General features: G+C 40.9%; 1 protein-coding gene across 1 annotated transcript; it reads left to right on the top strand.

Moving 5' to 3' along the window:
- The first annotated feature begins 2591 nt into the window (after nucleotides 1–2591).
- On the top strand, nucleotides 2592–24008 carry LOC104024032 (1-acylglycerol-3-phosphate O-acyltransferase Pnpla3). The gene is made up of 9 exons (XM_075716598.1): nucleotides 2592–2778; nucleotides 9169–9401; nucleotides 9997–10062; nucleotides 12110–12319; nucleotides 13446–13506; nucleotides 15638–15853; nucleotides 16779–16911; nucleotides 18099–18215; nucleotides 23710–24008. The coding sequence occupies exons 1-9, from the start codon at nucleotides 2592–2594 to the stop codon at nucleotides 23999–24001; spliced, it is 1515 nt and encodes a 504-aa protein (XP_075572713.1). The 3' UTR covers nucleotides 24002–24008.
- The last annotated feature ends 247 nt before the right edge of the window (nucleotides 24009–24255 follow it).

Consider the following 24255-nt stretch of genomic DNA (forward strand, 5'->3'; position numbering starts at 1 on the left):
TCCCTTCTTTTCCGATAGATTTGATTTAATTCATATCTTTGGAAAATGGCACACCTATATCATAATTAACATGGTAGCTAAATTGAAAGGGTTAAGGCAGAAGCTCTTGGTGGTTAAATGATGGACAGATAGCCTGCTGAATTTACATGTCAGACATTGGGTTGGGTTGATACCTGTTCACAGAAGTTTGTAAGCTGTATGCAGGTTTACTGGCAGATTGTACCCCCATCAAACTATATTTCATTTTCATCACGTGGCCTTTCAGGCCTTACTTCATATTCCTGGAGTTATGAGGAAATGATTATGGACTGGATTCAGTAAAGGATTTAGGATATGTCTGCAACACAGATTGCAGCATAGTGTATGTAGTGATACTTGAGATAAATGGCACAATCTTGAAACAGCATATTGTACAACCACAGTAGGGTTAGTTGGTAGTGCTTGTGACGAGGTTGCATCAGCTTTCTCAGATGACCCAGATTTTAGACATAGCTCCAGGATCTTTATCCTAAACAGCTATGTGCAGGGCAGATAAAACTGTAATTGAAATTAAATGAATAAACAGAAAAATGTGAAGAAAAAAAAAAAGGAAAGAAAAAGAAGGATTAGAATAGGTTTTGGAAGGAAGGACAATTATCTTTATAGACCTGGAGATGACCTATCTAGTGATTAGCCAAAGGTTCGGTGTGTGAAACTAATCTACCTTTTTGATGAGACAGCTGCTTTTCCAGGGAATGGAAATGGGATCCATCCTGTCCATATGTACCTCAGCCGATTTCTTTTCTTTTTTTTTTTTTTTTTTTTTTTTTTGCATGAGAAGCTATTTTCTAAGCTGGAGATGCTGGAGTGAAGAAATTGCAAGAGCAGTTGGGGAGCAACCCAAAGAGATAAAAACGAGTACTGAAAAAGAGCAGGCATACACAGGAAGGGAGTGCAGTGTTGGTGAACAAACTTGGTGTTGTGTACTGGGACTCTTTTGAGATGTTTTTAAATCCCATTGTTAGGATATGGTGGTGCATGCAACTAGCTAAAGAGGTTTTCTGCAGGCCTGAGTGAGGCAATGAAATCCTAGAGGATTTCAGACATGCTGTTCTCTGGTTTTTTTCATAGTCCAGCTCTGTGGAGCTCCCCGCTGGGCAAGGTAATTGTTGTGAATTCCCTTCTGAGCCACTCAATCTCTACGAGGATTACAGCGGGAGCCTTATGGAAACTCTGGGATTTGTGGTGATGGAGAGGAGTCACATACAAATACCAGTTCTCTTCACAACTTTTAGAGGAAACCGGCACCTTTTGCAGGGAGCTAAAGCCTGCCTGGACACATTCAGATCCATTTAAGACTTCCAGAGGATTTGAGCAGAGAAACATTTAGGGCACATCTCTGGCCTGCAATGCAGCACTCCACAGAAATACCTGAACTAGTGGGGAGGAAAACAGTCTGCAGAGCTGAAAGCACGATGGTACTGCTACACGATGCAGGCAAGAGTCAGGGCTGGTTGACACCACCGCAGCACCTTCTCCGTACAGGCATATCCTGTGGCAAACAGATCTCACACGGTGCTGTGCTAGTAAATGTATGGGCCTGTTTGCAGCCAAGTTAGACATTGTGATGCGGCACTGCATTAAGCAGTTCTGCAAAGACAATTTGCAAGTGATCATATTAATCAGTTGCTGCCGATCCCTCTGATCAGCGTGCTGCAGATTTTGTGGCGGTCTTCCGGTGGTATTATGAGACCTCCAAAAATGCACCAGTACCTGGCGCCTGGCGTTGATGGATCAGTCAGGTGGGTGCTGCTGAAACCCTGCTAGATGACACCGTTTTAGAATCCGAACGGCATTTAGCTGCTTCGCCTGTACTTCTGTCTGTAAAGTGTTGGTAGGACGCGAACAGGGAATTGGGTAAGTTCGTGGTTTGAGATACTCAGAAAAAAAGCAGATTATTCTGTAATCTTCCCTTTATAAGCCTATTATCATCATTAATTTCCTTCTCTTAAAAGTTTATTACAGGATCGTTGCACGGCGCGTGCTCTTCCAGCAGGTCATGAAATGCCAGTGGTTGCACACGGGAGCCTGATACCTTCCTTCGAGCCGTGGGCAGTCACGGTAATTGCGGGACCCCCGCGTTCCGCCGCCCGCACGGGCTGCAGGAGCTCCGCCGCCTCCCGCTCCCCGGCGGCCACGGGAAGCAGCGGCGGACCCCGGCGCCGCTTTCGTTCCTTTACCGGAGGGCTACAGGGCGCGTTTCAGCCTTACCACAAACCGGCTGCCGGGGCCGAGGGGGCTGCGGGGACCGAGGGACGCGGCGCCACGCGGGACGCGGCTCACGCAGCGCCGCGGCCGCCCGGCGCGCGCCCCGCCTCTGACGGGGAGGGGTTGCGGGGGGAGGAGGCGGGGCCTACGTTTGCATCTGCCCTTGGGTTGGCTGGGGCGCCCCGGGCCACCGGGGGCGGGGGGAATCGGAAGCGCGGGATTGGCTGCTGCGGGGGCCGGCGGCGCTAGGGGGCCGCCCCCGCCGCTCGCGCCCTAGTGGCTCAGCGGCGGCGGCGGCGGCAGCGGCGCGAGCTCCCGGCGGCCGAGCGGCCCGCCCGGCGACGATGCTGGACCGCGAGCGCGGCTGGAGCGTCTCGTTCGCCGGCTGCGGCTTCCTGGGCGTCTACCACATCGGCGCCGCCACCTGCCTGCAGGAGCGCGCCCCCCACGTCATCCGCGACGCCCGCCACATCTACGGCGCCTCCGCCGGGGCGCTCGCCGGCGCCGTGCTCGTCGGAGGCGGCTCTCTGGGTCAGCGGCGACGGCGGGGGGGCGTGGGGGTCCGGCGGGCTGAGGGGAGCGGGGCGGCGGGCTGAGGCGGGGCACTGCGCGTTCCGCCTGCCGCGGAGCGGGGCTGCGGGAAGGGGCGGGTGTGGCGGGCCGGCTGCCGGCCCCGGCCCCGGCCCCGGCCCCGGCCCCGCAGAGCGCCTCGGCCCGCCTCCGCCGGCGGGGACGGCGGCGGGGCTGCCCTTCCCTTCCCCCTCCCCGCGGGGCCTGCTCTTTTCCTCTCCTCCTCGTTTTCTGCCCCCAGAGAGGAACGTGAGCCCTTCTGTGAAACTAAACCCGAACGGGTTATCTGGCCCTGTGGGTGCCGAGCTGTCTTGTCTTCTGTTCCCGTACGTCTCATCCCGCGCACATCTTGCCTCCGAGTAAAAGACACAAAAATCGTGTGTTTCCTTGAGGGTGGGGGAAGAGGCAGGTAGTAAAGTTAGCGTGTCTTCACCTTGGGTGGATATTTAGCAACCTCCCGGGCTCAAGAAATGGTCTTGACGATGCCTCATCCAGTTTCAACACTCGTGTAGTCAGATGGACAGAGTTTATTACCCCAGGTACGTGTGTCTGCCTCGGAGTTGCACATACCGGCTTGATGACAACTGCTCTTACCTTTGGGCAAAGTAGAGGAATTAAAAACTTGGGAGAGCGGCAGATAGCTGAATCCTAACACCCTTCAAAGCAGGCAGACTAAGCCTGTCATCAGTTTGAAACACAATATTTGCACTTTATTGAGAAATAACGCATCTCTTCTGTAGATACTTTTGCCCATGAAGTTCCAGTTAGCTTTAACTTGCTTCCTCTAAAGCTTCTCCTTTCTTAGGTAAGGCTAAGAGAGTTAAGGTCAGGGCTTAGGTTAGCTTTAACATGCTTTTCCTCTTTAATCCGTGCACAGTGTATATTGCATAGGTCACTTAGGTATATGATTAGAAACAGTGGATTGATTAAAATCACTGATTTTAATCGTGATTTAAGTTATAGAGTTAATCTTGTTTTGTACTTATACTGGATAAAAGATGCTAGTTTGTGACTAAATATAGTCTCTCTTGTGAAATAAGTGCTTATTTTCTAGCAGTAGAAAAAGTATACCTTACTTTTACCCAGGTAGGGCTCATGAGAACCCAAATACACATTGATCTAGTGAATTAGACATGCTAGACATTAAAGCAAGCTTGATACAAGTAAAATACCAAGGTGTTTAGGGATAGAGACTGGAATGCAGTTAAAAAAGTGTATGAAATACCTGGAAATCTGAAAATGGTTTCCCTTTTAAACCAAAGAAATCCACTGAATAAGAGCTTGTCTAGTTCATGACTCAACACTAATCACTTTTGTTAACGGTACCTTTAACAGGTTTAGAACTAGAAGGTTTTGTAAATTCACATTTCATCTTATAGATGGAGGAGGAAAACAATGAGTGCTTCTTTTGAATTTGGAGAGGGTTTGGGTTTTGCTTTTAAATCGCTGAGGGAACAATTCACTGCCTAAAAGAAACAGAAGTTCTCTGTATGTGCGAGAAAGTAATGCTGTGAAATGCTTGTCCCTGCTGCTTCACTGATCTCTATCGCATATGCTTAATTTCTTCAACGCTTTAGCAATAAACTTGTGCTACTTAAACTTCTTAACTGAATTTTGCTGTAATGTGCTAACATAACACACTTGAGCTATTATGAGCCTAATATCAGCTTTTAAAACAAATCATATTTATCCACAATAACTATTTATTCTTAGAACATATCCAATTTTAAGTCTTAAGTCTTTGTAAATGATTCAAGAAGGAAGCTGCTTTAAATATTTGAAATGCTCTTAAGCACAAAAAGTGTATATTGTTTACCTGAAAGTATGTTATTAACAGCTTTTAAAATTTTTAGCATTTTAATAACTGAGACTTGCAGACTTCAAATTATTCCTTTGTCTTTCCCTTCTCATATGCCAACTGATATTTTTGTTTTTCTCTATCTAATAGAATAGCTAGTATGTGTGTGATCATTGCCCAAGGTATTGTATTTCACAGACAAGTGTATTTCTTCTGGAAACTTTTTTTTTTAAAAAAAAAGAAAAGCCCCTTGGGAATGTTGGAAGACAATTCAAAACCAGCCACATTCTAAAATCTGTGAATCACTGTAAATTCATCAAACGAAGAAGGTGTTCCTATGTTAATTCTATATCTTTTTACCTGTTAATTTTTTGTGAGTTTGTGTGAAAGCAGAGGATTGTAAATAAGCTCTAAAGAAACACTATGTGGTATAATAATTTGGTATATTTCATTAGTTCGTATTGTACACCTCCCTTACGTTTATGTACTTTACTATGCAGTATTTATTATTTCTGCAGTTGTGGTTGTAAGTTCCATGTGTTTTCACAGTTGCATTTCACTGTGGGAAGATGGAGCCAGACTCTTCTCAGAGGTGGGTAGTGGAAGGATGAGAGGCAGCAGACACAAGCTGAAACATGGCAAATTCTGATTAGGTATAAGGAAAAAAAAATTACCATGGGGGGAACAGGTGCCCAGAGAGGTTGTGGGACCTCCATCCTTGGAGGTGTTCAAGACTTGACTGGACTCAGACCTCAATTAGTATGCTTGTTGGTGCATGTAAAGCTCTGAGTGTGTATGTATGTATACGAATGGGGTTTTTGAATAAAATTGACATGCATATTTAATCTCTTACAGGTTTGTAGCCAGATATTTTAAATAAAGGGTTTTCTTTGTGCTTCATGTTACCTGTTGGATTGGCAGACTGAGCCTGTAGAATTTCAAGTCTGGGTAAATGTAAACATTAGCCATTGAAGGGTGGTGGTGGCGGGGGGAAGTGTCCTTTTCCAGGCTGAGAAAGAAGTTTCCTTCTTTGAATTTGGGGGAAGGTAGAGGGAGAAGCTTAGAGGTGACTTCTTTTGAGGATGAAGTGCATTCCAGGCTATTCCGAACTGAACTGTTAAGGTGCACTCCTCGTGTTAGATCTTCCCCATGGATGTCTTGGAGATCTGGTATTTTGGTGCCGGTGTGGTCATCCATTCTAGTGGGGCACTAACAAGAACAGATTTGGTGGGGGCTGTAAATACAATGTCAGGTTTTACTGTGTGGGAAACGAATTAATAGTTATTTAACCGTTGTCCTGGTTTTGGCTGGGAGAGAGTTAATTTTCTTCCTAGTAGCTGGCATAGTGCTGTGCTTTGGATTTAGTATGAGAATCATGTTGATAACACACTGATGTTTTAGTTGTTGCTGAGCAGTGCTTACACTAAGTCAGGGACTTCCCAGCTTCTCATACTGCCCTGCCAGCGAGGAAGCTGGAGGTGCACAAGAACCTGGGAGGGGGCACAGCCAGGACAGCTGACCCAAACTGGCCAGAGGGATATTGCAACCATATGATGTCATGCTGAACAAAAAAAACCTAGGGGGCGTTGGCCAGGGGAGCACGGTGGCTGCTCGGGAACTGGCTGGGCATTGGTCAGTGGATGGTGAGCAGTTGCATTGTGCATCATTTGCTTTGTATATTCTTTATCATTATTATTTTCCCTTCCTTTTCTGTCCTATTAGATTGTCTTTATCTCAACCCACAAGTTTTACCTTTTTTCCCGATTCTCTCCCTCAGCCCACTGAGGGGGGAGTGTGCGAACGGCTGTGTGGCGTTTAGCTGCCTGCTGGATTAAACCACAACAACCATTAAAAATAGGAATACAAAAATATAACTAGGAGTATAGAAATATAACTAGAAACAGTTCACATTTAATAGGAACACTAATTTCTTTAGCTCCCTTGCATTTCAAAAACATAAAACAGATGTACCAAGGTCTGACTAAAATCCCAGTCTGACTTCAGTTCTACCTCTCTGCCACTTCCTGAGATGATTCCATTTTGCAATACACTAGCCTAAGAGGTAACTGTATTTTAGTCCTGTTGAGGAAAGAAGGGAGAAGGAAAAGAAGCTGGAATACATTGAAGTTGTTGAATTAATAATGAACAGCTTTTTAAGTTTTCAGTGTTTTAATATCACATACCCTCAGGTAGACACAACATACTCTTTTTTGCTTAGGAGCGCTTCTCATATTTAAAATAGATTACAGTAACAAAATATGTAAACTTGATTTTTTTCTTTTTTTTTTTTTTTTCCTTCTAGACTACCTCAAATGTAGACATTCTTGTATGTGGAAGAGATGGGTAAACTGAAATCAAATTGCATTTTGATGGGTAGTTATTTTTTGAAAGGAAGTTGAAATAAGAGTTCAAATCTAAACTGTTAGAGGTCATCAGTTTTGCAGCCCTTTAATGGCGTTTGTAAAGTGAGCTGATACTTGCCTGACATTTTTTAGGGTGAGAGGTAAATAATCACAACACAAGGTTAGTAGAGGGCACTGGCTTACTTTATTTTTTCTGCAGAAACAGGCCTGCAGTGCAAATGAGTGAAGATGTTGCCATGCTTCAAACTTAAGTAATAGCTTGAGCTTCAATTTGACAGGATGCTAGCTAGAAAAACAGCATTGAGACCTGGCAGAGAAGTGAGAGCGTGTGTATTTGTTTGCTCATGTATCCATGCACCCAGTGCTCTTGGTCTGTTTTTTAGAACAAGCTATTCATTTGCTTGGTGCATAAGTTTTCAAAAATTCACTTATTTTGCAAAAGGAAATTAATGCATGCACTAAGACTGCACTAACCTGGACAGGGTTCTGGTAGTTCAATATCTCAGACTCCTGCAACATGCCCAATTTCTCTCTTTAGAAAGCTTAGAAGATTGAACATTGCTAAATTAGTTTATTAAAAAAAAAAAAAAAAAAAAGGAGGTGGTAATTTACATCTGAGTGTGTGAAAAATAGAACTGCTAAAACTGTCTACATAACTGCTTCCGGAAATAAGTTCTTCACTTGCCAGAGTGTGACTTGTGCCATTTTTTTAATTGCATGTAAAATGTGTTTTACTAACATAAGCTTATATTTGACCATGAAAAGTGAGCTGTGTCTAAATTGTTTGCTGGCTTCTGCAGTGGGAGGTGGGGTCAGGCTACTGGTATTGGTGGATTCATGGCCCAAGGCTTCACTCTGCAAGGGTGGAATGAAAAAAATTGTAGTGGTAAAAATGGAGTATGTCTGATACCTCAGATTTTTTGAGAGATACTCTTTTGAACATAGACTCTTGGTTTACTGTGTTAAGAATGAGAAAGGTTTAGGTATTGCTATCTGAGGAGGAAAAGATAACACTCTAGGAAGATAATATTTTTGGAAATTAATCTGAACTCAAAGGCTTAGGTAGTGTTGTTTCCAGTGCAGTGCTCGCATTTAACTTGGTAAGTCGAAGCCCACCTATTCTAGAAGGAGTCTATGTAAGTTAAAATATGCAAGTTCTAAAAATATTTTTAGATAACCTTGTAGCCTATCACTCAGGTTAATAACCTGTTACTTTGACCTTCCTCCCCACCCCCTTTCCTCTACCAAGTTGACGAGCTTATCAGGCAATTTCCTCAAAGTATGCCCTGGAGAAACATGACACTAAAAATTCAAACAAAACATTGCAGGTGGATGAGCTGCTGTTCCTACTATGACTAGGTGTGTGGTTGTTAAAATGATTTTAGTGTTCTTTGGGAACAGTTGTGTCTTCTGTAGTGGTTTGATCTAGCTCCTAAATGCTGATTTAATTGGAGAAAAAATTACTCTGTGGTGAATTTTGGTGAAAATGCACCTACTTAGGTAGAGACCTGTGTGAGAGGTGTTACAGATCCCCTCCACATTCCTTACCCGCTGCTTTAAAAACTTCCCTCCTGACATTCCTTATCATAAGTTCACATGTAATGTTCCCTTTATTGTGTTTGTATATAAATGAAGATGGTGCCCAGGAACCTTAAGTTTGTTTAAAGTCCAGCAAGTGTTACTAGCTGTGATGAACCCAGATGCTCTGCTTCTTCAGCAGACATACTGTGGAGCTTAAATCTGTGCATCATATGCTGTAGGTTTTTATGGATGTTGCATATGGAATATGTCCATGCATACATGCTTACAGAAGGTCAATCATCTTTGGGTTTTTTTTCTTAAATAATGTGTTTCTGGAATGAATAATTCCTAATGGAAGCCGCTTATATGGGTATTTTACACCTACAGTCTATATATAAATAACATATAAGTAACTTAGTGGCTGGGTCTTCACCCAGAGTTCTATTTGAAAGTCTAAAGTGACTTTTTTTTTTTTTTTTTTCCTCAGAAGACTCCTAAACTCTGTTAAACATTAGTGAACAGTTATTTTATCTCTTAAAAAGCTCTTGAATTTTCATGCTAGCAATTGGAGAGAAAAGTTGGAGCTCTAGACATGCTTTATTACTGGAGGTGTGTTTTTTGGTTTTTGACCTATCTTCTGTTCTTAAATTAAATGCATTTCATTTTCAGCTCAAGCTTGTGCAGATGTTCTGGCATTAGCCAAAGAAGCTAGAAAGCGAAATCTTGGTCCTCTTCATCCTTCCTTTAATGTGATGAAGATATTAAGAGATGGACTGATGAGAAATCTTCCAGAAAACACTCACCAGTTGTCATCAGGCAGACTGTGTATTTCGCTAACCAGAGTATCAGATGGTAAAAATGCATTAATATCTAATTTTAACTCTAAAGAAGAAGTTGTCCAGGTATGTTTATTTTTGACAACTTTATAAAGTTTCTGCAATCTTGAGTCCATTTAACATTGTCCATTGGATTTCCATTTTAAACATTTTAGGATACTGTGACTTTGACAGTATTTTGTAGATGAACTCAAGCTTCATTACACTAAATTCATGTACTAGTTTTCCCAGTCAATGTATCTGCGAACTGTTTTATTGAGTAGGTGTGAGGGATCAATCTTAAAAGGGTAAGTGCCTTTAAAATGTAGTGTATCTGATGAAACTACATCCTTCATGAATAAGAATTTTTTTAAGGTCATTCTTATCAGTTACAAAGCTAGTTTAATATGATCCCAGAATGTTGATATTTGTGTCCCCAGTTAGCTACTTTGGTTACTCAGAAAACGCACAGCTTGAGCGAATGTTCATGAACTTTTCCTTGCTAACTAGTGTTCCCAGAAATGGTCTTTTAGTTAGTCTTTTTTTAGATGGAGTGTGGTAACATTCTAAAAAAGAACTGTGGAATACCCTCATCCTGTTAAAATAATGCTTGATAAGCTAAATGATAATTTCAATGATAAAATAGTTACCATTTAATTTATATGGTCTCATTTTCCTACAGGCTTTAATCTGTAGTTCATTTGTCCCTATTTATTGTGGCCTAATTCCACCGTCATTTAGAGGTGTGGTAAGTCTCCATTATTAAGATCTAAAAATAGTTCTAGCTATTCTGAAAATATTAAGAGATAATGTATATGTTTTTTTGGCTGTCCTGCTGTAAAATAAATACCTTCATGATAGCTTCTAGAACTGTAGCTGTATGTTACAACTTTTCAAAAAAGCAAGAAAACACTAAATTTGTGGAAGATCTGTTACGTCTGTTTCTATTTCACCTTGCAGAATACACACATGCTCGCTCTCTTACTCTTAGATTTCTTGCTTGCTGATGCAGTAATTAAGAGGGTATTGTAAGCTAGCAATTACTTAACTTAAAGATAAATATTTATTGAAGAAAGTGATGCTAATTTACCTGCACAAATTTATAGGAAGGGTCACTTACACTTGGTTTAAAAAAAATAATCTTGTATGATAGTTTATTGTATATCTTTGTCTTCTTGCTGTAGGTAGATCTGCCTTAAAACTGGATTAAAGTTCCATGTTCAATTAGATACAAACAAAGCTTTTTAATATCTTCTGTCATGTGTATTCAGTGTAAGAAAGGTTGCTTTTTTAAAGGTAAAGGCTCAGTATATTAGTCCGTTCTACTTCTTCACGGGAACTGTTGGTTACAAAACCTCTTAATACTTTGTGGCTATACTGGCTTTTCTAAAATCCTGCATTAAAGGGGCAACAACTGCAGAAAAGTTGTTATAGTTTGTTGTAGGTGTTTTGATTAACAGGTCTGGAAGCAGGCATGCATTTCAAATCAAGACGGTAACGTTCATGGCTTTTTGTTATAATGTTGTATTAACTTGCATTTGCTTTCCTTCCAACTTTGCTCCTTACACGAGAAGAGGGGAAGAATATTGAAAGAAAACTCAAAACATCTAACAGTGGTTGATTACAGACTGTTCTCAAGGCAATTTGGAAGTGCTAAAAAGTCAAGGATAGACATAAAATGTATTTTCTTCTTCATGCCAAAATTTAAGCAAAAGTGATTAGAACTGTATAGGGATTTTTCTTTATCTGTACTTCTAAACCTTGTATGTCTCCTTAAACTCTTCCAGATTAAAGGTGTTATGAAAACAGGATGTTGGACTGAATCCAAGGTTTAGGTGGATCCAGGCTAATCTGGCTATTCAGTTCTTGTCACCAGACAACAATGTTATTTTAAAAGGCTTAGTTCAGAGTACAAAAACATACAAGTGATGCTTTATTTGATCAATAGGACCAAATGAGGGAAAAGAGAAGGAAGGAATCATTGTATCCTTTTGATCTTTGCAATTATTTTGATATGATTTTAATGCTTAGGAGGCATTTTCGATGTAACTTGGTATGAATCCCACAGTTGCATATGCTTGGCATGACTCCTGCAGGGCTTAAGTGCAGCAGAATGTCAAGTATGTAAACTTTGTAGCATCTTGCTCTTTACTGGCTTGGTGCTTCATGCATGTATACTTTAAAACAAAGACTTAAGGATAACTTTCAATAGGTATATCTAACTGCCAGTTGTGAAGCTTTTGGGTGTAGTGGGTTTTGTTCGGGTTTTTTCTACCCCTTTCAAACACAGTAGTAGTTGTAGATTAAAAAATTACTAAGGAGAAGAGATAGGCAGAAACTCCAAATAATTAAAACCATTTACCTCTGTAGAACAGTTACTTAAATGCTTACTTCAACCTTCTAATAATTTCATGAGAAGGCTGCATGCTATGGCTCCTCCTTTGCCAAACCTGTTCTATCGTACTTAATACTTCTACAAAGGACTTGGTGATTGCACGTGTGCTTTAGTGATTGTGTTATACACCTACAGGAGGTTTGCCAGTAGCTGCGTGCTGCTGGGTCTAAAGAGTGTCCAAGAAAGCTGATAGGTAGGAGCAGACTGCTCTAGAAGAGTATGTTGCAATGTTTTTTAATTGGCATTAGAGGACAAAACATGCTTCTCAAAATGTTTAGCCCAGGAGCCTGGGCAGAGACTGTTCTGTTACAGTCTTAAATGCTATTAATTCTTGCATGGGAAATCCGCTAGTTAGAAATTTTCAGCCTTTGAGACTTCTCATTTCTGTTAATTTTTGTAGCGCTATGTGGATGGAGGAATCAGTGACAACTTACCTCACTATGAATCTAAGAATACCATCACAGTTTCACCTTTCGCTGGGGAGTGTGATATCTGCCCAAAGGGGAATTCTGCCAACTTTCATGAAATGAATGTGACCAACACCAGCATTCAGCTCAGTTTGGGGAACCTTTATCGTTTAACACAAGCGCTCTTTCCACCAGAACCTAAGGTAAATCACTGCCCACATGTAGTGACTAAACCATCTTTCCATATAAAAGCCTCGCTTTTGCAGAAAGCTACAGTAATCTCAGCATTTCATCTGGTCGTATAAACTTTTCTGGTGACATTTATCTTCTCGTTTCTGTTTTTTTCATAGTTTGTCTTAATTCTCCTTATTTTTAGTCTCTCTCAGGCTAAAAATGCATGTCCTGCTATTGGCTTTCAGTATTTATTTGGGAATTAGCACAGGATTCTATCATAAAATCAACATTGGTAAATTTATAACTGTCAGTTTGTAGTCCTTTCATGTTTACCTGCTAACCAGGTACTTCAGAACTTAGAAGTTCTAAAGCTTCATGGTTTTGTAAAGTTCTCAAGTAATACTTCACGCAGGCAAGTTGCCTTTACTCTTTGCTAAGAGCTGTTAATTGCAGATCTGATAAGGGACATGCACTTGAATTGCTGTTGTGGAAGCTGAAAAAATGAAAAGGCACTTTGCCAATTGGCTTGGGATATACTACAGAGAAGTAATGTTCCTGTGTAGATATATTTTTTTAAATTACGGCTTTTTGACCACTTGAAGAAAAATGTTAAATTCTAATTATGTAGGCTTTAATTTTTTTTTTTTTTTTTTTGTCTAGGACTACTGTGTAGGTGAGGTGAGCTGGTGTTGCATCTGGTGAAAGATGTTTTCTTATGGAAGACTAAGTCTGAGTTTGAGCATGAGAATTGCACAGCTGACTTTTCATAGTTTTGGGAAGTGGGAAGCACTGGGAGGGAAGGAGTGGAATTGGCATACTCCAAGCCACCCTGTCTCATTGTTGCTTGCATCTGCTGAAGGGCTAGTCAAAGAAACAAAAGGGGAGGAAATTCTTGCAAACTGTTAGAACGCTGTCCTTTTAGGTGAATAATTCAGTGCATCTGTAATAGCTGAAAGATAAGTTTATGTACACATGATCACGTATGCATCATCACAGTAGGCACAATTAACCTGAATGTTGAATTATAGCAATTGCTAATGTAAATTTTTCTTACAAGAATGGAGGGTGGATGGAAGTGGCTTTTCATTCTGCAAACTGTTGATCTTAAGTTGAATCTCCTTTTATTTGTCTGACTCATTTATCCTATGCTTGCAGGTACTAGGAGAGATCTGTGAGCAAGGATATTCAGATGCACTTAAATTCTTGAAAGAGAATGGTATGTTACACTTGTGGATAATTACTGATGATGTGGTCTTAACCTGAGTTAAAGAATAAAAAAAAAGGGTGAGGGGCTTGTATGTAGCTCAGAAGGGGCTAGGTCTTTGAGGTTTTTGAAGGCATCGTGATAAGTTTAGTTCTTGTACAGATCACATAGTTGTAGTAACTATTCACCTGAGGTAAGTTGTGCTGCCACACAGAAATGGAACTTTTGGGTTTTTGTCAAATTTGTGTGAAGTGAATGTTAAGATATTGTTAAGTGAAATTGCCAAAGAATTCCAATTCTAGGAAAATCATATTATTAGTTTCTTTTGTGTTAATTGTGAAGGATAGGAATAGGCTATTGTCTCCCACTCGTGTATCTTCTTATCACCTCCTCTCTGCTGTCATCCAAGTGAATTTCTAGGTAAAGTCTTATAGTCCAGAACTGGGAGTTGGTTAACAATAATATAAACTCAGTCACAGACAAATCCTTAGTCTGTATCATGAAAGACTTTAGAAGACGATGACTTGTAACATAGTAGTTGTTGGAACCCGATAAGTTTAGGAAGAAGAATTGAAAGTTGCTCTGCTCTACTCCTAGAATTCTAGTAACATATTTTATATTAACAAATGTTACTGCTCTGCACACTTTGAGACAAACAAGTTAAAGACAGTAACTTGATATTAGCATGAAGTTAACCATGTGTTAAATATGCCTAGCTCCTGGAGTCTTTGGATGCAGAAGCAAATTGGTACTGGGTCAGATTAGAGGAATGAAAACTGAAATGTGATGTTTGCGCTGTTACAGATAGTACCAGCTGCAGTACTGTAATACAGTCATAGGCTGATGTGCTCACTGCTTATACTCTTATAACTAAACATTAGATATTCAAATTTTCTTGGAACAATTTTCTTCACTGTTAAAGAATGTCATAGTTCTGCTTAAGAGTTTGATTCTTCTAGTAATATTATTAAATATTTAATGAGAGAGTCCTGCTTTATACCTTTTACCAGGTGATTAAAAGCACAAGCTATACAAAGAGCCTATAACTTGTGGTTGCCTGTGCTAAGATGGTTTCCGTTGCTGTACTGCACCCACAAGTTTCCTGTGTGCATGTTTCCATCTGACACTAATGTCTGAGATTCCTTGCAGCTCTTCCTTGGTGTCTTTCCCCCACATCCTCTGTGTATTGCACTGTTGCCCTCCTTTTCACACTACTGATCCTGTTACCACCTTTGTTCTTATTCTGTCACAGGTTTGTCTTGCTTCAAGCTTGATCAGTGATAATTATAACCCTTCCAAACTCATTCATTATGCATCTCCTTTCTTGTTAAGTTATTTCAACTGTAGGAGTTAATCCCATCCCCCCCCTCCCCCCGTCTGTAACACTTCAGATAACTCTTTTGCTAAATTCACTGTACGTTCTTTTGACATTTGTCTTTTAGGAGTAATTGTAAGTAGGATACAGATTCTATTGTATGTAGGTATGGATCCTAGTCAGATTTGGTAGTCTTCTAACAATTTTCTGGAAGCCGAGTATAAAAACCCTTCTTGTATTTCTCACTTTGTATTCATTACCTAGTGCTTTTCTCTAAGGTAATTATCAATGCTATTTCTTAATTTGCACCAGTTTTGCAAGGCAACCTATGTGGATTTATATCTGTACTTTGGATATATCTTAAAACAATATTGTACCCTACTTGCTTCCCTTCTCCACCTTGTTGTAGCAATGCTTCCAAGTACTTGTGATACCTGCAATGTCAAATTTCCCAAATGTCTGACACATTTTAGGTGTTTTTTTCAAATAAATATTAAATCAGTTTCCCTCCTCTCCTTTAAATCATTTGCTTTCTTGCTGGAAGACAACTTCGGTAAATGACTGTATGTTTCCAGTGTGGTTTCAGTTAATTGTTCATTTTTTTTCCTTTTCTTTAGAACCTGTTTTAAAGTAAGACCTAAACCTGCAAAAGAGTATTCATCGGTTGTGATTAAACATTTGTGGGATTATAAGAACAGTGTATTTGACATTGGGTAGATAATGTTCTCTCAGGACAGGCCTTTGTACAGATACACAGACTACAGGTACTGTACAGGTAGTCTGAAGACCTGTGGATCAAGCCTAAGTGGAAGCTCTTGACTCTTTCAGGTATTCTGAATGACTCAATTTATATCCACTTGTCCTTCACAAAAAGAAACCCTCATGAGGCTGCACAACACATTGACCATATGAAGAAAAAAAAATTGACAGAAAATAACAGAGTAGAAGCTTTGAAAATGGAAGTACTTAATGACCAGCTGAAGCAAAATCCATGGCCTTTGGAGAAGAGCATATTTGAGAGTCTGCCTCCTAGACTTCGTAAAGGTACATGCTTCAGACTGTTTCCTGTAACTTTGAGTGGCAAGCTTTGATTCCACACATCCCCCCCCTGCCCTGCTTACTCTTATAATTTGAATAAGATGCTTTTTATTTAATCTTATAACTGCCTGTGATGTTAGAGACTAGCTCAGCCCAAAAAAGTTCTTTAACTACTTATTAAATGTGAACATGTACATTTTGATTTAGCTTCAGAAATAAGATTCAAGCAGGAGGAAGGAGCTACTTTCAACACTGCAGAGGTGTGAATTGAATTCTCATTTGGTTTTGGATAAACTTTGTATGTGCACAGTATTTTTGTAAGCATATATTTCACAGCAAAGTGGAACATCAAATCCAAACACTGGTTATCCCCATCTTATTTTTAAAACAGACTTCTGTAGATTTCTAATTCTCTGGTTTTCCTGTCTTTTTAATAAGCTGTTAATAGACCAAATCCACTTCTGATATTTCTTTAGTCTGTAACTTTTACCTAGGTTTCTTTGTAGGTGCTGATCAGTATTTTCAAGGTCTGAACCCTATGACCTAGGAAAGATTTGAAGTGTGAGGTATCTTACAACTATATGTAACAACTAGAATATGTGGAAGTCTAGAATTTAAACAAACTCCTTATCAAGTCTCTAACAAGACAGGAATGCTGTCTAAAATACATAAGTGTTTTTGGAGAGGTGAACTTTTATTGCTTAACGTAATGTCTTTTGCCCCTGTGGTATGATTCTGTGTTTCCCATATTTTAAAGTAGCATAGAGAAGGTTTATGGTAAGAGTCCCTTGAGATTAATTCTTTTATTTTCTATCTGAGCCTTATTCAGTAACACTTGATAATGTTGACTGAAGATTACCAAACTTTAAGCAAATTATTTAAACTGTTTTCAAATAGTCTAACATCTTTTTCAAACCAAATAATTCTTAAGCACTGCAGGAAGCTTGTAAAGAACAGAATGGATTCTATGCTCAGTTCTCTAAACTGTTCCCAATGCGGGTGATATCCTATCTGATGCTACCATATACACTACCAGTGGAATCTGCTTACTCTGTTGCTTTACGGTAAAGAACTTTTAATTAACCATTTTGGAAATTTACTCATTGAGAGCTTATTCAGTGTTGTATGCATTCTGGTACTCTAGAATTCAAGTGGTAACTGTCCAAAGACCATTATTTCTACCTACATAATGCGTCCTCCTAAAGCCTCTATAGTCTAAGGCTAGATAAATGAACATATTAAGATTCCTAAACAATTTACTCTTATTACTAGTAGCTGTCTCGTAAGTGCTCAAAAGAAGCACCCTTAATTGTGTTTTCCAGGAGCACAGTCTTTATTACTATATTCTACAGTGATACTTGAACTCTATCCAGAGAGTTCTTGTGCTTTAGCTTCTTTCTGAAGTCAGGAGTGAAATCCAGTGTTTACTCACCATATAAATTTTCTTACCAGGTTTGTTTAGGTGGACTGAAAGCTGTGCTCTTGAAACAGGGCTTAATTTTGTAAGGTTTTCAATTCTCATAAAGGAGAAATTGTGCTAAATGAATGCACTGTGAACCCTAAGCCTTGTTCTTGCTTAAGAGAATTCCAGCCCTTGAGCAGCAGATGTCATTACTATCTTTAGAAAATACTTGAAAAATCAAATGTTCTGTAAATGGAACCACATAGAACTCCAGTAAAATATTTTGTTTCTGTGCCACTTCTGTGCCATTTTTTGATGGACGGGGAGGAAGCAAGTTTAAACAGAATTTTTATGTGTTTTTTTTCCCCCCTCCAGTGTAACTGACTTCTGTAAAGAGTGTCATAAGGAAAAATACACATTTGTGATATTGTTATGTTTCTGTCTTCTATTTGTTCTTCCATTGTGCTTTTCTTGTCCTCTTCCTTCTTCTTCCACCTACCTTTAAACAGACCAGAAAGTTCCTACCAGACAGAAAGAGGGCTTGGAGACAGGAGTATTTTGCAGGCTTCCTAAATGTTGGTCACAGAATGTGGAATGCACATACTGGTCAGCCACTTGGCATAGATCGGAGATGCAGTGGTCTGTGCTGCCCTTTTTCTTAGCTTGTAGAAAAGAGATGAGTGGGCTAGATGGGAACTCAGGCAGGTTGGGAAGAACTGGAGACCTTGGTGAGGGAGTTAACTTGGGGAGAATGAAAACTGTGTTATTTTGTTGGATGTTGGACATGGTATGTAAAAATAAATGCGGATTAGATCTACTGCTTACAAAACAATTGTGTTTTGATTGTAGGCTAGTAAACTGGTTTCCTGACATGCCTGCTGATGTTCGATGGATGCAAGAACAGCTTTATCGGATTGCTGGTATAGTTTATTCCCAGGCTAAAAGCAAGCTCTTCTGTACATCCAGGTAAAGTGGAGTGCTGCTGCATGCAAATGATGCATTTTTATAAATTCTCTCTCTTTTGTCAGAGCTTCGAGTACTAAGTTTCTGTCTTGAAACAGGATTTTATAATTTTCTCAAAGGTAATACAAACCAGTTCTCACTGCTTCTAATCCTTAGCATTGTTTCTTAAGTATATTTTTCTGGTGCTTCTTGTTTATAACTGATCAATGACTGCTACATATTGTAGACAACGAGGTCTTGCCTGTTGTTGGGGAGAGGGGTGGGTTATGGAGCAGGCATTGGACTGAGAACAGAGACCTTGCTTCTTCTGTGCTCTACAGTAGTTGGAGCAATTGGGAAGAAAAGAGGAGGAAAAGGTTGCTCAAGGTGTTCTAAATCAGATGTAGCAGGTAGGAACTGAAAAACATTGGGAGAAAGACTAGATGCTTAGGAGTCTAGACAGGAAAGGTTGTAAGAGTTAAAAAGTAGATGAATATGAAGGACAGTCTTGTAAGGTAATTGGGAAGAATTAAAATAAGACACATACGGAAAATTTTTAGGTACCTCTATTTCTATGGAAGAGAAACCTCTACTCTAACCTGGCTGTAACTGGGTTCATTATGCTTCTCTTACCAAGTTGGTGTGAGATTTAGCCTTTCAGACTTATTTCTGTTAAACTTTGTAGCGCTATGTATATGGAGGAATCTGTGACAGCTCACCTCAGTGTGAATCTAAGAATACCATTACTGTTTCACTTTTTGCTGGAGATTGTAGTATTTGCCCAAGGAGCTCTGTAAACTTTTGCAAAATTAATATGACCAGTAATCAGTTTAGATTTTCCTGCTAAAAAATGGGCTTGTTGCTGGAACACATAGTTGCACAGCCATGTCAGAGTAGTGCTGTAAGTAGAGAAACACACATGCTTACAAATCCAAAGTTGCCTAAGATTTGGTCTGAAAAAGCATAAATCCAGACTTCAGCAGAGTAGGTCATATCTATTTTAGTGTAATTTTTCTGATGATTGTTTCAGCTACTGGAGTTGCTGGGTGGGAGGTGGCAGAAGGAGGGGAGAGAAATTAGCCTGAAAAGCTATTAGGAGTGAACAGAAATGCTTCATAAAAGCTTCCAAGGGGTAGCTGTAGCACTGGAGACTCCTAACTGCAGCAGTTATTTAATTAAAGCATTGCCATGTTCTATATACAGCACATTTTTAAATTAAAACAAAAAATACCCTTTTATTTCAGCCAAGAGTTCTTGAGCTTTTGTCTTCCTGTTTTTAGTAATAAAGTTAGATAAGGAGGAAGATCAGGGATGCTCTTTTGCCCTGGCAACACTATACACTGACCCATCAGAAATGCAGGTTTGATATGTCTGAGAACTGCTTGATCCTACTTCCTTATAAGAAGTTTTGCCAGGTTCTAGATTGGCATCATGGAAGATCAGATTCATACGCTCCATCCCTTAGAAGTACAGAGTAGTCAAACTTACTGTTAAAGGTTCTGGCTTAATGGAAGACTTACTGAGGTTGAAGCTTGGGTTTCCTTCCCCCTTTGGAAGTATTGAATGGTGGCTTTAATATTAGGTTGTAAAGATATTTTCTTTTTACAATATTCAGTTTTATCCAGAATTCAGAAGCCTTTAATTCCTATATACAAATAGCTTCTCTTCTCCTTTTCTGAAATCAGTTAAAGCCTTTTCTTTTATAACACTAGTTGGCTTTTGAGGCCGTGTCTCTGAGCAGACATGCAGTTCATAGAATCATAGAATAGAATTGTTTAGGTTGGAAAAGACCTTTAAGATCATCCAGTCCAACCATTAACTTAACACTGCCAAGTCCACCACTAAACCAGTTAAGGGTAGAGTAGCAACCCCACGCCTCCTGGCTTGGTGGCTTGATCATTTATAAAGAAAGTCTAGGAATCATTAAGATTGGAAAGGACCTCCAAGTTCATCATTCCAATCATCAACCCAACACCACCATGCCCACTAAACCATGTCATAATGTGCCACGTCTACCTGTTTTTTGAACACCTCCAGGGATGGTGACTCCACCACCTCTCTGGGGAGCCTGTTCCAATGCTTGACTACCCTTTCCATGAAGAAATTTTTCCTAATATCCAATCTAAACCTCCCCTGGCACAGCTTGAGACCATTTCCTCTCGTCCTATCGCTAACTACTTGGGAGAAGAGACCAACACCCACCTCACTACAACCTCCTTTCAGGTAGTTGTAGAGAGCAATAAGGTCTCCCCTCAGCCTCCTCTTCTCCAGACTAAACAACCCCAGTTCCCTCAGCCGCTCCTCATAAGGCCTGTGCTCCAGACCCTTCACCAGCTTCATTGCCTTTCTCTGAACACGCTCCAGCACCTCAATGTCTTTCTTGTATTGAGGGGCCCAAAACTGGACACAGTATTCCAGGTGCAGCCTCACCAGCGCCGAGTACAGGGGGACAATCACCTCCCTGCTCCTGCTGGCCACACTATTCCTGATCCAAGCCAGGATGCTGTTGGCCTTCTTGGCCACCTGGGCACACTGCTGGCTCATGTTCTTCGTATATATTTGCTATCATCCTGCTGTCATCTCTTCAGTTACTTGATACTACATATAATGGTATATGTGGTATGGTTAACAGGGGAGGTCCCAGATGACTGGACGCTTGCCAATGTGATGCCCATCTACAAGAAGGGCCAGAAGGAGGACCTGGGGAACTACAGGCCTGTCAGCCTGACCTCGGTGCCGGGGAAGATTATGGAGTGGTTCATCTTGAGTGAACTCAACAGGCAGGTGCAGATCAACCAGGGGATCAGGCCCAGCCAGCATGGGTTCATGAAAGGCAGGTCCTGCTTGACCAACCTGATCTCCTTTTATGACCTGGTGACCCGCCTGGTGGATGAAGGAAAGGCTGTGGATGTCATTTACCTGGACTTTAGCAAAGCCTTTGACACAGTTTCCCATAGCATTCTCCTTGGGAAGCTGGCAGCTCATGGCTTGGATGGGCGTAGTCTTCGCTGGGTGAAAAACTGGTTGGGTGGCTGAGCCCAGAGAGTAGTTGTAAATGGAGTTAAGTCCAGTTGGCAGCCGGTCACAAGTGGTGTTCCCCAGGGCTCTGTTTGGGGCCTGCCTTGTTTAATATCTTTATCAGCGATGTGGATGAGGGGATTGAGTGCACCCTCAGTAAGTTTGCAGAAGACACCAAACTGGGTGGGAGTGTCGATCTGCTGGAGGGTAGGATGGCCCTGCAGAGGGACCTGGACAGGCTGGACCGATGGGCCGAGGCCAACTGTATGAGGTTTAACAAGGCCAAGTGCCAGGTCCTGCACCTGGGTCACAACAACCCCATGCAACGCTACAGTCTTGGGGAAGAGTGGCTGGAAAGCTGCCTGGCGGAAAAGGACCTGGGGGTGCTGGTCGACAGCCGGCTGAACATGAGCCAGCAGTGTGCCCAGGTGGCCAAGAAGGCCAACAGCATCCTGGCTTGGATCAGGAATAGTGTGGCCAACAGGAGCAGGGAAGTGATTGTGCCCCTGTACTTGGTACTGGTGAGGCTGCACCTGGAATACTGTGTCCAGTTTTGGGCCCCTCAATACAAGAAAGACATTGAGGTGCTGGAGCGTGTCCAGAGAAGGGCAACAAGGCTGGTGAAGGGTCTGGAGCACAGGCCTTATGAGGAGCGGCTGAGGGAACTGGGGTTGTTTAGCCTGGAGAAGAGGAGGCTGAGGGGAGGCCTTATTGCTCTCTACAACTACCTGAAAGGAGGTTGTAGTGAGGTGAGTGTTAGTCTCTTCTCCCAAGTAGTTAGCGATAGAACAAGAGGAAATGGTCTCAAGCTGCACCAGGGAAGGTTTAGATTGGATATTAGGAGAAATTTCTTCATGGAAAGGGTAGTCAAGCATTGGAACAGGCTCCCCAGAGAGGTGGTGGAGTCACCATCCCTGGAGGTGTTCAAAAAACAGGTAGATGTGGCACTTCGGGACATGGTTTAGTCTAGTCTACCCTTAATTGGTTTAGTGTGGACTTGATAATGTTAGGTTAATGTTTGGACTGGATGATCTTAAAGGTCTTTTCCAACCTAAATGATTCTGTGGTTCTATAATCCAGTGTCCTTTTTTCCTGCTTTTCTTAATGATATTTCTGACTCCTTTACACAATGAATTTGGGTATAGTCATCTTCATGCTTTTATTTAGGAGCTTCTTGATGTTGTTCATATTCCAGCCTTACCAATCGTCAGACTCTTCATCTGAAATGGGCATTTGGAAGGCACAGTATCACAAGATTGTCTCAGATCTAACTTCTCAGAGGGGTTATTTGGTCATTGAGTCATGATTAATCATAATAAACCAGAAACAGTTTCTCTTGTGGAAAGAAGCTCTTGGACATAAACCAGAACATGGTGGTCATGGCTTTTGCTGTATGCTTTTATGGTATCTTCAGGGTGATCAGCTCCCACTGAACTGTTTATACTGTCAAACTTCTAAGTTTCCTGAAACCTTCCTTTCAGTGGATTCCCTCTTCAGGTAACTAGGTCCCACGTCTCTGTGTGTAGAATCCTGCTTCATATTCTACAGGTGACTCTTTGTGGGCTGTACTTTGTTTCAGCATCCACCAAGAACTTACTGTTCCTTTTGCAGGAAGTAATCCCCCCCATGTTTTTTTTATGCTCTTCCCCTTATGTCATCAGATCTAGCTTCTGTTTGGGAATCAGACTTAAATCTCATGAAAATTTGCACTGTTTACAGTTTGAAAATCCTTTTAGGAAACTTAACCTGGTGGATGGTATCTTCTAGTGCACATAAACTTCAGGTATGGAAACTGGTGTTGAAGTGTTGTGTGTATGGTGAGTTGAGTTTTTTTTGTGTGTGAGAGGGGGTGTTGCGCATTGTTTTGGGCTTTTCCCCAAAAGCACTGCAAGACACAAGAGAGAACTTTAAAGAAAAAAATGAGTATTCTTGATGGCAACTTCAATTCCTTCTTTCTCAAATTGGAAAAGACTAACCTATTGATTCAGGTGTTGATTTAGAGTGTAGGGAAGTTCTGTTCTGGCTGTTCAGGTTTGTGATAATTAGCTGGTTGTGAAGTGGAATGCAGAGATGCCATTTGGGAAGTTGAACAACTATATTTGCTACTCAACTTGTTGAGACTATTCTTGTTAATGTTGTTAGTGCTGTGATTGGTAAATCGGCAAATATTCCAAGTGGATAGCTGGGGGGAGGTCAGGACTGTTTAAGAGGTAATGTACAAACTGGTTCTACCCTTCTGAGCTCATAATGGTGTGATCTTTAGTGTAACTGTTTTATACCTACTTCTGACGACAACACATAATGGCAGAGTGCCCCTCTTTTAGATATGATTGTTTCAAGATCCTTTTCCTGTTGTCCCATATCCTAACTCACTAAACGCATTTAGAAATAACTGTTTTCCTCTAGTGTTCTTCCTTATATGCAGGTTCCCTGTCAGACATCTGAACAGTAACAGAAACGTCATTGAAACACTAATACTCTTTTTTCTTTTTTTAAACAGGAAAGACAGTTATGCATCACTAAGAAAATGTCAAACTGTCCCATCTACTATGGAATTTCATTCTTCGTACTGCCACCTTAAAATGCCTCACTCTTCTGCGGACCTTGAAACCTGGCTCTGGGAATCTTCATGCTTCATGCACTCAACTATGAAAAATGCTTCTGCTAACATGCAGGAGGATTCAGACTTAAACTCCTATCCTAATTTTCTCCTAAATTCTGATGAGTCTGGGTTGGAAATAGATTTTGACTCTTCCTCAGAGACAAGTTTCCAAACTGCTCCAGAGTATTAATTTGGAAGTAGATTCCACAGTTTCCAAAATTCCAATTTGGCAGAGACATTTAAATCCTAAAGGACTAAAGATCACTTTGTTTATTGCCAATAAGTCTTGGAAAATTATTTGTTTACAGCTTCCTGATTAGTCTGCCTTGTGAATTCTACTGTTTTAAGGATTATAAAAACAGTGGCTGCTATACTAAGTGACAGACTACAATTCTGTCAAAACACCAGCTCAATCAACTGTAGTAAGACTTGTAGTAAACAGTG

This window comes from Pelecanus crispus, chromosome 1 (assembly GCF_030463565.1).
Source record: "Pelecanus crispus isolate bPelCri1 chromosome 1, bPelCri1.pri, whole genome shotgun sequence".
NCBI lineage: Eukaryota > Metazoa > Chordata > Aves > Pelecaniformes > Pelecanidae > Pelecanus > Pelecanus crispus.

What these genes read in the sequence shown, in the direction of transcription:
- LOC104024032 (XM_075716598.1), top strand. Translation starts at nt 2,592, where the DNA reads ATGCTGGACCGCGAGCGCGGCTGGAGCGTCTCGTTCGCCGGCTGCGGC. An exon ending in TCTTTCCACCAGAACCTAAG is followed by an intron (nt 12,320 to 13,445) that starts GTAAATCACTGC and finishes CTATGCTTGCAG; the next exon opens with GTACTAGGAGAGATCTGTGA. An exon ending in TAAATTCTTGAAAGAGAATG is followed by an intron (nt 13,507 to 15,637) that starts GTATGTTACACT and finishes TGACTCTTTCAG; the next exon opens with GTATTCTGAATGACTCAATT.